General features: G+C 44.2%; 1 protein-coding gene across 1 annotated transcript; it reads left to right on the top strand.

Annotated features, from left to right (window-relative positions):
• Window positions 1–3,986: 3,986 nt before the first annotated feature.
• On the top strand, window positions 3,987–12,156 carry Cebpg (CCAAT enhancer binding protein gamma). The gene is made up of 2 exons (XM_008839453.3): window positions 3,987–4,178; window positions 8,879–12,156. Exon 2 carries the CDS (start codon window positions 8,975–8,977, stop codon window positions 9,425–9,427), a length of 453 nt encoding a protein of 150 aa, XP_008837675.1. The 5' UTR covers window positions 3,987–4,178; window positions 8,879–8,974; the 3' UTR covers window positions 9,428–12,156.
• The last annotated feature ends 2,153 nt before the right edge of the window (window positions 12,157–14,309 follow it).

The following is a 14,309-nucleotide window of genomic DNA, read 5'->3' as shown; positions in this document are numbered from 1 at the left end:
TGCAGAGGCAGGTGGATCTCTGTGAGTTCAAGGCCAGCCTGGTCTACATAGTGAGTTCCAGGACAGCTCGAGCTACAGGGAGACCCTGAAAAAAAAAAAAAAAAAAAAAAAAAAAAAAAAAAAAAAAAGATAGTTCTCACTTACTTACTTCCAATCTGGGCATAGTGGTACATACCTATAATTCCAGTTATCCTGGGTATATTCAGGGCTGAGGCAGGAGGACTGCAGGTTTGAGGCCCAAACTGGGCTATATAGGAAGATTCTGTCAAAACCAAACAGCAACAACAAAAACAACAAAAACCCAAACAATAAATTTATCTCTAATCAAAAGAGCCCTTGGCAATGCAGAGTGATAATCACTGTCTTAGTGTTAGTAAACCACAGATAAAATATCTACTGAGTCTTAAACCTGCAACAGATATGTCTCCTGTTCTCAAAATATTACCAATATAGTCCAGACCACCTGTCAAGGTGGTTAATTTGTTGTATTAATTTTTAAATTTTTGTGTGTCTTTTTTGAGACAGAGTCTCCCTGTAGCCCCAGCTGGTCTGGAACTCGATATGTAGACCAGGCTGGCCTTGAACTCACAGAGATCCGATTGCCTCTGCCTCCCAAGTGCTGCAGTTAAAGGCGTTGCACCATGCCTCGCAATTTTTTTAAAAAGTTATTTTTATTTTATGTGTATGTTTTGTGTGCATGTGTGTAAGTGTAGCATGTGCAGGCAATGCCCAAGAAGGTCAGAAGAGGGTGTTGGACCCCCTGGAACTGGAGTAAAGGATGGTTGTTAGTCATCAGATGGGTACTGGGAACTGAACCTGTGCAGTGTTGGTAGTTGTGAGCTGCCTGATATGGATGCTGGAAATTGAACTCAGGTCCTTTGAAAGAGCAGTATGTGCTTTTAAACATTGAGTCATCTCTAGCCTCACTGTACTAATTTTTTTTTTTTTTTTTGTCTTTTTGAAGCAGGGTCTCCCTGTAGCCCCAGCTGTCCTGGAACTCACTATGTAGACCAGGCTGGCCTTGAACTCACAGAGATCTGTCTGCCTCTGCCTCCCAAGTGCTGGGACTACAGGCATGTGCCACCACACCTGGCTCACTGCACTAATTTTTAAGGAATTTTCCAAATACACATTGTTTGTATATGAAATTTCTATTGACCTGGATTTTGATCAAGTAAGAGAGTACAAGCCAGGTGTGGTGGTGCCTGTAATGCCAGCACTCACAGTCAGAAGACTGAGCTAGGAAGATTTCCTTGAGTTCTAGGCTAGTTTGGACTACACTGAAAGTTCTAGACCAGCCTGGGCGCCTGTCAGATCATATCTCAAAAAACCAACCCAACAAATAGTCTCAATTTCCCTTTCTCTTATTTTACAGAAACAAACGAAGATATGGTTAACTAAAAGTACTATTTTAAAAACTTATGGGCTACATTGAATCAACATCTTCAATATTATAATGTATTTGAGTGCTTGAATCATCAAAGCAATGTAAATATAGCTTGACTTAACTCTGAAGTGTGTTTCAGTCTACTATAATTCTATGAATACAACTTGCTTATAGTTCATGTATCTATAGCATGCTAATAATAGCTAGTGTCTCATATTAATAGCTCCTACCGTATACCAGACAGGCACTGTTCTAAGAGTTGAACACATTCCTTCAATTCTTACAACAACAATGTTGCCATCCCCACTTACAGATGACACAGAAGTTAAGCAATTTGCCAAGGTCACACATCTCAGTAAGAGTTGAAGCTGGGAACAGTCTGATCTTGGCCCATACCTCTTAGGTAACTGATGTAATTAACTGTAGTTGTCAAGTTAACTAGATTATTCAATTAACAGGACCTCCTGTGTCTCAAGTCCTCTGGAGAGGATTTTAATGTACTACTTGATTACAGTTTCTGTGGGTTTATAGAATATGTTTTGGACATTAAGGAGGCATAGATATACACAGAGCATTTTTCCTTATCTAGGATGGAGTGGGTTCCTGCAACTTGCAAAAAAGCAACATAGATTTCTTCAACCTGGGGGCAGAGCTTCCACCAGGCTTTCATTTCCTTGTGATGAAAGCTTTGTATTGCTTAGGGTCAAAGTCAGGACTTCTGAGATGGGATTTGGCTCAACCGTAGAGTGCTTGCCTAACATGTACAAGGGCCTTGGTTAAATTCCTAGACTCCTCTACTGCCCCAATAAAAACCATTATTGAGGGGCTGGAGAGATGGCTCCACAGTTAAGAACACTGGCTGCTCTTGCAGAGAACCTGGGTTCGATTTCGAGCACCCACATCGCGGCTAACAACCATCCCTAACTCCAGGGATCCAATGCCCTTTTCTGACCTCTGTGGGCACTGTATGACGTGGGTACACTTACATAAATGCAGGCAATAAACTCATACATAAAAAAATAAATATTAAGAAAAGATTATTAGGCCCATGTGGCCCTCTCTGTTTCATCAGCTCTCCACTGGGGCTCCCAGCTCCAGCCAGTTCAGCCTTAAATCTCTCCCACTACAGGGTCTATAGGCTAGACATTGCCTTAGGCTGGTGCATATTCTTCAGCTGTGCCAGCTTGTCAAATCTTTAGGCCTTCTCTGACCTCTCAGATCAGTTCTGGCCACCTGCTTATCTCTCTCAGTATCCCATACTGCTTTTCTTCAGCGTCTGTGAAAGCGGTGCTTGAACCATGGTGCAATGACTGGATGACATGCATGTCTCTCAGGTTCTCAGTGTAAGCTCCATGTGGGCAAGGACTGAGTGTCTGTCCTCACTGCTGAATTCCAGCCCTTAGTCCACACCTTAGCACATAGTTGGCAGCAAACAAATGTTTGTAAACAGAATTACCAGCTATCAGTTGAAAAGGAAATAACTAAGTCTCTGGGGTATTGACTGCTGGGTGTGGTAGGCGTGCCTAGGCACATATGGAATGCTGGAACAGCTGGCAGGATGGTTAGCAAACTAGAAGCTAACTCAATATACATATATGCAAGTTTTTTTTTTAATACAGTTTTTAAACAGGAAACGAGTAAGAACGACGATTTTGTGAGGAACAAATCACAGTCCAACTTTGTGTTCAAATTCTTAAAGAAATTTTGTTTCAGAACATCCACAGCCAAACCAATAAATAAATACTGGTTTTGAGGACATAAATTCCCAAACATGCATATGGTTATTACGGCCCTTCACCCTTAGCTGCTGCCCTTGTCATTTAATTTTTTTTTTTTTTCAGGTACTTTGTCATCTCCTAGGGATTCCTCGAAACAGCCTTGAGAGCTGGTCTCATGGCCTTGGTGATGAAGAAACATTTCCTCTTTCAAAGCGACTTTTTTTTTTGAACGATAAGAATTGCTAAAGAGGAAGCAATCAAACCTATCAGGCTGGCTCTACCCTGCACCCAGCGGGCTGCTTCCTGGTTCTCATGGGCTTTCAGATCCTCCTGTGAAATGTTTGGGATAACCAAACTGGACTGTTACTCGCTTTTAAGAGAGCTTGTCATGTCTCTCACCTGTCTGCATGGAAGGAGTCAACTTTGGAAATAAACATTTCCCAGGGAGCCACAGTCCACGGTTTTCAAGTATGTGATCAGAGTGGGAAGTAATTGCTTTTGTCAAAATAAAAGTTTACAAACGCCAAAACAAAAATCCCCAGGACACTTCCTTTCCCAGAGGCAGGTGTGACCCTCACAAGGTGACCTTTGCTCAAGTTTCCAACTTGAACAGAACTTTTCTTGTCACGGGTCACCCACTGCTCAGGGCCTCTGCCACCGAGCGAAAGCAGCCAGCCACTGGGAACACCGAGCCCGCGCCTACAAGCCGCCGGTGCCCGCCACGCCCGCCACGCCCGCCGGCCCCGTGCCACCGCGACCTCCTCCGCCGCGGCCCGCCTCTCGCCGCCAGATGGCCTGTGATTGGCTGGTGCAGCTGCCCGTCGCGAGGGGCAGGCACGTCGTTCCCAGACTAGCGCTCCGATTGGTCGCGGCGGCGGCGGCGGCAACGCGCGGTCCGGAGAGGAGGGGGAAGCCGGTGGCCGCGGTGGCGGAACGGGCGGACGCTGCCGGTTTCGTAACCGTCGCTCCTCCTCGCTGACTCGCGGGCTGCGAGGCCTGGGTCGGGTCGGGCCGCGCCGCGCGGGGCCGCTCGGAGTGGAGGCCGCCTGGGGGCGGGCGGGCCGGAGGCTCAGGTAAGGAGGCCGTGGGCGCTCGCTTCGACCGAGCGGGGGAGGAGGCCGCGGCTCAGCCCGCCGCTCGCGTGGGCGCCGGCCCGGCCCGAGGAGACGCGGTCCGGCCCTAGTCGGTCGGCCGGCTCGGAAGGCCCCTGGGCCGCCCGAGGCGCGGGCGGGGGCCCCACGCCGCGTCTGATGCAACCTGCGGGCAACACCCAGCGAAGCTGAGCTCATCCCTGGCCGCGGCCCAGTGCCACGGCGCGCCGACCCCCGCGCTTCCGCGGGCTCCTCTGGCCACCGGCGGGGAAGGGATGGAGGACCAGGTGGCCCCTCCAGAACCCGGCCCCTTGCTACGTGCAGCGTGACTAGCCCGGCGCGCATTGGCCCCTGGGGATGAAGGGTGTTCCCAGAATAGCAGAAGATGGACCGAATCTTAATTTGGAGTTACCTAGGACATTTCCTGTCGCTCCAAAACAGCTTAGTCTAGGGTGGGCCCGGTTCTGTTGGGAGTTAATAATTGAATGATAACCGAGGGAAAGCATTGGATTTTTCAATATGTGACGCTGCAGGGGGAGTATTTGGTTTGGGTTTGGAGCTATTTGCATGTCCCACAGTTGACTGGGGGACACCCCTAAGATGATCATGCAACTACCACCAGTTGAATAGAAGCAGCCGGAGGCCCAGCATGAAGCCCTTCTTTAGCACGGCTGGATCTGAGTGGTTGCATAGGTTCTTGTACTAGTACTTAGGTTTCCTACCAGTTTGGTTGCCCAGCCCTGCCAGTGAAAAAAAAGCAAAACAAAAAAACCCAAAAACGCCTGAGCAGGAGCTGGTAAGAAATGTACATTTACAAACAACCTGTTTTTAATGTTGCAAATAGTTCTATAAATAGGCTTAAAGGATGCCATCAAAACAAGTTTTCACATCGCCCAGTGGACTGCTTATGTAGTCCTTGAAGGGATGCCGTTTCTTTGGACCCTTCACTAGGAGGTCGGCATGTAAAGGAGCCCTACCTCCAACAGTCTCCAGGGAGCTGCACAGCTGAACTGAGCTGACAACTGGGGGAACAGATTGGACAAAAGCAGGAAGGAAAAGCATAGACCTCCTGGAAGCCCTTAGTATAGTGTTGGTGAGTCGGCTGGGACTGGAGAGGGGCAGGGCCTCAGGTTTGATCCTGTAGTCTGGAGCCACAGGCAGATTTTCAGAAGCAAGGTGTGACATACTCAGGTTTGAATGTAAGATTACTCTAGAGACCGTGGTTGGAGGGAGTTCAGGCTGCTAAACCCAAGATGAGGGCCCCTGAGAGATGATGTCAGCCTGAGGTAATTTCTGTGACATTAGGAAGAATGATAGATGTGAAATATTTTTTTGTTTTGTTTTAGGTAAATTTGAGTCGACCTTAATTAAGGAATTGAGTGAAAATTTTATTTTGAGAGGCTAGATTTATGAAAAAAAAAAAACTGACAAAAGAGCTAGGAAAATTCTCAACAGGTTTATTGTTCCAAGTAAAAATTGAGAAAAATTCCATTTTATTCATTCTGACATGCCAAAATTTCATTGTTTTATTCATTTGAACATTACTTGAATTAAGAAACTTGAATTTGAAAAAAACAAAAAAGCCCAACCCTGTTACCCATTTCATTTAGTTCCACATTCTTAGGATCCATTGTAGATCTGAAACTGTAGTTCTCTGTTGTCATTGTCCCCAAAATCATTTGGAAGCCCCCTTAATACAAGATTTTGAAAGCCCACATCTAGAACTCATTCCAAGGTCTGGGGCAATCTGAGAATTTACCCTCATGAAAGTTCCTAAAGGGTGATGCTGGTCCCAGGACCACTTGGAGACCCACTGCTCTTGGCCTTCCTGTTATTTCCTTGAGTGATTCACATGCAGGGAAACAGGGCACCACCCTGCTTCCTGCAGCCTGAACTTTGGAATACATTTAGTCCATCCAGGAGCTAGACTTTCATTTAGGGTTAAGTATCCAGATTTTAAAAATGTTGTTTTTTTCTTTTTGGTCTGGTGTAGCTCAGTAAATGTCTATGGAAGGAACAAAAGGGTGAATGGCAAGTGTCTTTGTATAGTGCAGAAACAAAATTGAGCTGTTAGAAGTCTGTTAAATTAGCTTTTTGAGGGCTGGAGAGATGGTTAAGAGCATTGGAGGCTCTTGCACAGGACCTGGGTTCAGTTCCCACCACCCACTTGGTGGCTGACATCCTCTTCCGGACTCTGTAGGCATGAGGCATGCATGTGTTGCACACCCCCTCCCTCCAATATATGCAGGCTAAACACTCATGCAGTAAAAATCTTTTAAATAAATTAGCTCTATGATAACTGTTAAGAGCTACTTTATTGGCTTGTCTACTGGCGAAGTTTTGTTTTTCTGAGACAGGGTCTCTGTATAGCCCTAGCTGGCTTGGAACTCACTATGTGGACCAGACTGAGCTTGCTCAAGAGTTCTGCCTGCCTCTGCTGGGGATCAAGGGTGTGTACTACCACTTCTGGCCTCTTTTTTCGTTGTTGAACATTCATGAGTTAACCCCGCATCGTTCCACCTCTTTTCTTGCCAGTTTGTAGGTTCAGTGATGTTGTTCTTGTTGTTCTAGCCAAAGGGCTAGCTCAAAACTTCTCCTTCTTTGTTCATATTAGTACATTGGCAAGATGAGTCAGATTGAGGTGAGAGAGCCCTTCCCCATTCCTGTATCTTTTTGGTTCAGAAACAAGGCAGAACATCAGTGAATTTGGAGCCTCTTGTGAATGAGTTGCTGGTGACCAGAGTTCATGGTATTTTGTCACTCAGAAGACATCTTAGCATTTCCACATTTCATATGTGGATGGGGAAACTGAAGTGCACAGGAGGGAAGGGATGTGTCCATGTGTCCAGGGTGAGACTGAGGGGGCCAGAGCCGGGAGAAGAGCTGACCTGGTACCAGTTTGTACTTCTTTGGTTGGTTGCTATCTTTGAGCCTGGCTAAACTGACTGTAGAGATTGGCTTTGAAGAATAATAATTGGAATATAAAAAATAAAGTAGATAACTGAGATAAATATGATTGTTGAGACAATCCCAGGAGGGGTGTTACATTAAACAGCCCTTACAAATAAGAGTTAAACACTTGTATTCACTTTATACCAACTAGATAAGCACTTGAGTTAGATGGCAGCAGGGGGCTTAAACTAATATTGACTAGCCACTTTGTATTTTTAATTAATTTACTTTGCTTTATTTTGAACAACCAACTTTAAGTGGGAGAAAAATTAGGCCACATAATGATTTTGAAGGGAAATTGTGAAATGTCCATTATTGAGCAGACTCAGAGTCCGTATCCATCATGGTTTGGAAGGAAGCTTCCTGTCTTGCTTTAGAGCTGGAGAGAGAACAGATGACCCACTAGCTCAGGGCTGGCTGACCGGCTTTTACAACAATTCAAAGTAATGATATATGGACTTTTAAATGCAAAGAAGAAGAAAAAGCAGACTAATAAGCCTTTTTGAAGAATGCCTGGCTAAAGGTTTGGGCAAAGCTGTTGGTGTTTACTAACTTAACTTTCCTTAACTGTGGGGTGTGCTCATTTGGGGTGTTTTCATAACTCTTAACTCGACTCTGTCCATTGATGTTGTTTTAGCAGTTCTGAGAAGAGAGAAATGGGTATTTTCATGGCTCTAACAGCGCTTTCTAATTTCTAAGGGTGTTGTCTTCTGGGTGAACATGGTTCATCTAGCTGTTGAGTTTGCTGTGATCTGTCCGGTGAGGATGGGGTAGGTGTACTGTCACACCTCACTTCCCAGGTGCCTCTAGGGGTTAGTTATACTCACAGTAATCCCCTCACCCTTGGCAGCACCCAGGAGTGCTTCAGACTCCCAGCTCTGAGGGAGAAGGGGATGCCAGTGCTGAGCTGCATCACCCCTTTGTCTAAGAGCCTGAGTCTCAGTACTTGACTTCCGTGAATATAGCATTAGTTTTGTTTGTTTGTGGTTCAGGTTGAGTATGTCCAGATGTTTTATTAATTGAATCAAGGAAAAACACTGAAAAGCGTGCTAGAATGGGGGCAACCGTATTGGATGTCTCAAAGTTCCTAAATATAAGAAACCAGTTGAGTAAATTTCAGGAAACTCTTTAAGGTTGCTAAAATGAAAAAAGACAAAAACAATCCCCATCTTTAAAAAAAATAACCATAATAAGCCAAGCCCTTGCTAACTCACTGCATGAATATTAGAATTTGGAACTTGCAGACATCACTGCCTCATACTCTTGGGTAGTTTTACGGGCTGAGTGTCCCACCCCAGCATTCTAGTTTGACTCAGCAGTTGAAACGTCCCCCTTTCGTTGGTGTCCTTTCTACAGTAATTAAACTCAGCTTTTCCATGATGAGCCCAAACATCTCCAGTTTCTCCCTGGCAGATTGTCAAGTGCTGTCAGTTCACGTGTGCAGCCTAATTAGTGATATGCTTTAGGTTTTCTTCCCCCTTTGGATAATCACAGGCGCCAGTACCCTCAGGGAATCAGGTGGGCTCAGTCTCAGCCTTACGGTGCTTCTGAATCAGCTTACCTTTCTAAATTCGATGCTTCCGACTTAGGAAACATTGGAACAGTTGACAGTTGTAGACTTGTGTCAGGATAATCAGTTAATGGTTGCCTGCTGTGTTAGATGTATGCCAGTTCAGTCTTATTTGATCCTGTCATTTCAAATATTTTAATACAATTTATTTTCCAACTAGGTACATGTGAAGAGTTTTTGGCATTTTAGCGTGGAGTCTGTTGATCACATCGCTCTGAATTCTACCTGTTCTGTGTTGGCAAAGGAAAGTGGCCAAATGAGCAAGATAGCGCAGCCAGCCAGCACGCCAGGAGTGAACGGGATAAGTGTTATTCATACTCAGGCACATGCCAGCGGCTTGCAGCAGGTTCCCCAGCTGGTGCCCGCCGGCGCTGGGGGCGGAGGCAAAGCTGTGCCTCCAAGCAAGCAAAGCAAAAAGAGCTCACCCATGGATCGAAACAGTGATGAATATCGCCAGCGTAGAGAGAGGAACAACATGGCTGTGAAGAAGAGCCGGTTAAAAAGCAAGCAGAAAGCCCAAGATACACTGCAAAGAGTGAACCAGCTCAAAGAAGAGAACGAGCGCTTGGAGGCAAAAATTAAGCTGCTGACCAAGGAGTTAAGTGTACTCAAAGATTTGTTTCTTGAGCACGCACACAACCTTGCAGACAACGTGCAGCCCATTAGCACTGAAAACATGACCACAAATTCTGATAACACGGGACAGTAGACCCCAGCCCTTCCAGACTTACAGCCTGTGGCCTGAATGTTAAAGGTGTGACCACCTGACACCACTCGGATCAGTGGCCGAACGTTTTTTGTTCCACTACTCAAAGATCCATTGGAGGCTATTTTCTAGGATCAGCACTGAAGAGTTGATTAGCCATGTAATTTAACTATCTGGTCTGAAATGCTAACAGATTTTTGTAGTGATTAAAAAAAATGTAAGGTATATGGTGAAAATTCCTGGACCTTGATATTCTTAATAAATCCCGGCTTCCCCAGAAATGTTTCTTTTTTAGGTTGACGGAAGGAATTAAACTGGCAGGTCATAGAAGGTTCTGGGTTTTAATGAGGTAACTAATTGGATTAAGAAAACTGAATTCTAAAAGACAAACTGAATTCTATCTATGTTCATCCATTTGTGATTTTTCTTCTAAATTGTGTGGTATAAACTTTAGGACTACAGAAACCAGTCATAATTTGGCACTGTTGTATAGATAGCATAAACTTGTGTTAGCCACAATTAGTATTTTTCCCAGCAACATTTTGAATACTGATGTCAGGTAAAGAACCACATTCACATCTCAGAGGTAGTATGCAGGCTAACTAGTTAAAAATAGAAATTGCATTTAGGAAGCAAAGAGAGGTTTTGTTTTGTTTTGTTTTAAAAGGCATAGAGGTGCTTTTGGGATCCTTTGGCTTTTTGGATTAGCATTATGTTGTGTCCTAAAAACAGTATCTCGCTGTGTACCAACTTTGTAGTTTCCTTAGATGCTAGTAAAGTAAGCATTTGTTTTGGGGAGATACTATTTTGATAGCCAAATTAGTAAATAAAATGTCTTAATGGTTTGATGATACAAGCTACTGATTAGAATTTGGGAGACTAATTCATTTGGTTTCTTCTGTATTCAGAATAACTGCCAGTGGAGCCATGGGTTTTAAAGGCAAAGTTTGTGTGTGTGAAGGCACATTTTGGTATTTGATCTCAACCAAATGATTATTAGAAATATATTAACTCCATGCCATCTGCTAAAAGAATAGTCTAGGAAAACTTGAAAGTATGAGGTTTTAATTTATTTCATTGAAATCTTTTTTTTTTTTTAGTTAGTAAGATGTTCTTCCAGACTTTATGTATCACTGCTTCTGTTTATACGTTTGTATGCTTTTATGTTCTGTATAAATTATTTTAGAAAGAAAATGCTGATAAACTCAGGATATTGACTTTCTTTTTGAGACTAAACTGGCAGTCACTACATAGGCCCTTTAGTCTGCCTTTATATCACTGTTGGTAGTCTGTAGATTGTCTTTGTTAGCTTTTTGTTTTTGCACAATTCTAGCTCAAATTCGTTGGTTTCTGAGATGGTAATGGTGACTACACAGGAGCTGTACGTGATTAAAGTTTGTGTTCCCAGGTACCTCATTTGAACATGGTAATTTCTGGCCCCTTTGTTGCTGTCTGCTCAGACTTGGGTTAATGTAACCCAAATGTAACTGAGCTTGCTCCCTGGGTGTGTGGGAAGAATGTGGACTTCTCTCTTCTGGGCAAAGATACTAGTGCTCAGCAACTCAGCAAAGCCATTTAGGGCACAAGAGCCTGGTGTTGCATGAGACACTGTTCTAAGGAACCAAGAAACAGACTGGAGGCTTTTAAAAGTTAGGGCTCAGTACCAGTTTGCTTCTGGCGGACTAGCCCTCTACACTGTAAAATCGATAGATGCTTTAGATAACAAGGATACATGCACACAACCCTAATCTACCAGCTGGTTGATATTATAGAAACTTAATTGGAGATGTAGTTAGGTTGCACTGAACCTTTAAATACCTGTCACAGGTGTTTCAGACATTTGAATTTCTTTTTACCAAAAAATAGCTTTTCTAAGTGGGTGTTCTCAGAATTTTTAGTCACCAGTGATATGACTTAGCTCTATCTTAAAAGCTGGAGGAAAGTCAGCACTCAATATTTCAAATCAAAACATAAAAATCAGCTCATACTTTCCTGTTAGTGTTTGTAAATCAAATTGTTAGCACCAGCAAACAGTTCTGATAGAACAAAATGTAAACCATTTTATCTTACCCAAAAAAAGTTTTTAGTTTGATAGATTAATCAGTATAGAACTGAGGGGAACTACGTGTGGGGAGTAAGTTTAGAGCTTTGGGAATTGTAAATGGCTTGTGTAAGTTTTGTGGACAGTCTGGTGGTTTAGGGGTTAAGTTGCAGTGGGGTCTCCAGCTGCAGCAGAGTCTCCTGGGATGGGAGCTTTCTGACTAGTTTTGGCTGCGGATGTTTGAGATCAGAGCAGCCCTTTCTGTGCCTGGCCCCTTTTCACAGAAACTGGAATTCTTAACAAGGAGTAGTAAGATTTTACGAATATAACCAGATTTGTGAAGTTCAGGTCTCGATTACATTCATTTTATGCAGTTTTCAATTTTAAGAAGTAGCAATATGTAGTTTGTAAGGAAGGAGACTCGCTGTTTCTTAACCCCACTAGAGGGCTGACTCTACCTGAACAACTCATTCAGCACTTAGAGTGCGTTTGATGCCTTAGAAATAGAAAAGTTTTTGTTTGACAAGCTAGGAAAGATTCCATTCTACAGCTAATTCGATGCCTCAGGAAAAAGTGCTAACTTGTTCTCTTTGTTCCTGACTTTCAGTTTGTGAGATTACTCTATTTTTAAAAAATATTTTATTTCTTTCAACGAATTTAAAATAAAAAAAAGAACACGTTTGGAACAGTGGCTGTATTTCATTGTGGGTTTCTTTATATTATCTCCAGGGCCTTGTAATGGGCCCTGGAGAGCTGCAGGTGCCTTCCTGTCGTCCCTGTTTCCAGCTGTGATGTGGATGCGGGCTGGGGACATGTGCAAGTCTGGATTTCCCTTCACAGACAGTGAAAGTTTGCTCTAAAGGAATGCATCTTGAGTTACATGTGTAGTCATTTAGGCTGACTTAAAACTGCATACTGGAGTAGGGGAAGCAATGAGTGGGCCTGTCACCTGGTGCCTCCGTGTATGGTTTCCATGTAGAATGGATGGTTGACATAAAGAAAGGCCTGTCCCTGGACAGTACAGCTCTGTAGAACGCATGCCATCTTGACTGACACGGTGCCCCAGCATGAAATGAATTTGCCACTCCAGAAATCTTATGAATCCAGGAAGCCAGTTTGAATTGTGTGTTTCAGGGAAAGATGCTCTTTAGATGGTTTTCTTTGACCCTTTGATTTCTTTTGCATATTTTTCGGATATAAACTGCTATTTGTTGCGTCTTCATGAAAACCGTACAGTGGGTGTGGTGGCGCACACCTCGAATCCCAGTACTATGGAGATAAAGGATTTCCAATTTGAGGCTAGCCTTAACTATACATTGAGACTGTTTCAAAAAAAGGAATATTTATTTTATTAAGACAGGGCCTCATGTAGTCCAGGCTTGCCTCCAACGGAATACATAGCCAAGAATGACTTTGAACAACTTCTGATCCACATGCCTCTACCTCCCAAGTGCTAGGGTTACAGGTATGTGCCACCACACCTGGTTTTGTGTGATGCTAGGGATGGAACCTGGGCTTTGCATCCTGGTGATCATTCTACCAACTGAGGTACACCCCTAGCTCTAGTTGTAATAGTCTAGTAATTTGTCTTAGAAAATTTTATAGAGACTTTGTGAAGGTACAAGGTCTTAGTAGAAGCACCAGTTCCTTAAGTGTGTCTGTATGGGTCAGGAGAGTTAATAAGCACTTAGGTACACTCCAAGAAGCCCCCCCCCCAGCTCTCACCATGCCCTTTGAAGTAACTGTCAGGTGCCTTTCCACCGCAGCATACTTTTGTAGTCTGCCTGCTTCGGACCCCAGCACCACCACCCCTGCCAGCTCAGAGCCTCCTCTCCTGAATGGCAGCATATCACATGCTCTTCAGAACTGTCCTCTGCGCCCTGGTCTTGGTATGTGGCTCCTTCATCCCCTCCTTTCTGCCTCTTACAGCTTTTTGTTTAGAATGCAGCATCCATTGCTTTTCACTTCAAGTTGTGTCAGCCTCGGCCTTCTGTGCAAGGCCAGTCCTGTCGTCCTTCACTGAGGCAGCACCATTGCGGGTGCTAGTTGAGGTGAAGCTTCATGGGAGACTGGGCTCACTGAAGGGATCATGCTCATACCTCATGGAGTAGATGCTCTCAATATGGAGGCTTTCCAGAGTGTGTGGGAAGGCTTTAGCACTGGATAGCTTTTGATGCATTTTTTTCCCTAATGCTTTTTTTTTTTTTTTGGTCTTTGAGACAGGGTCTCCCTGTAGCCCCAGTTGACCTGGAACTCACTATGTAGACCAGGCTGGCCATGATCTCACAGAGATCTGCCTGCCTCTGCCTCCTGAGTGCTGGGATTAAAGGCATGTGCCACCACGACTGGCTTCCTAATGCGTTTTTGAAGCTGTTCAGATTTTTGCAGAGGTTGGAGAAAATGGATGCAGCCTCAGGAACATGGGGGCAGAGTGGGTAGCTGCTGCTGGCCACTGAGACCTTTGCCTTTAAAGAGCACCTCCTGATCGGAACTAAATGAGGGACATCTAGTCTCCCAGTATTCCTCTTGGACAAAGTGAGCAGTTACTGAAAGTTCTTTTGCTTTTATCATTGTTTCATAATCAAAAAGCATATGCAGAGGAAGGAGAAGTCTGATATGGGGCTAGAGAGATGGCTCAGCGGTTAAGAACACTGGTTGTTGCAGAAGACCCGGGTTTGAATCCCAGCACCCACATGGTAGCTAACAACTATCGGTAACTCCAGTCCCAGGGGCTCCGACAGCCTCTTCTGACGTCCACAGGCATAGCACAACACAGGTGCACTTATCTGCATGCAGGCAATACACACATACACATAAAATTACAATAAAAAATAAAATCTTTTT

This window comes from Nannospalax galili, unplaced genomic scaffold, assembly GCF_000622305.1.
Source record: "Nannospalax galili isolate Female #2095 unplaced genomic scaffold, S.galili_v1.0 scaffold159, whole genome shotgun sequence".
Classification (NCBI taxonomy): domain Eukaryota; kingdom Metazoa; phylum Chordata; class Mammalia; order Rodentia; family Spalacidae; genus Nannospalax; species Nannospalax galili.
The sequence above is the reverse complement of the archived record's forward strand: the minus strand, read 5'-3'. Positions and strand labels throughout refer to the sequence as shown.

What these genes read in the sequence shown, in the direction of transcription:
- Cebpg (XM_008839453.3), top strand. Translation starts at nt 8,975, where the DNA reads ATGAGCAAGATAGCGCAGCCAGCCAGCACGCCAGGAGTGAACGGGATA.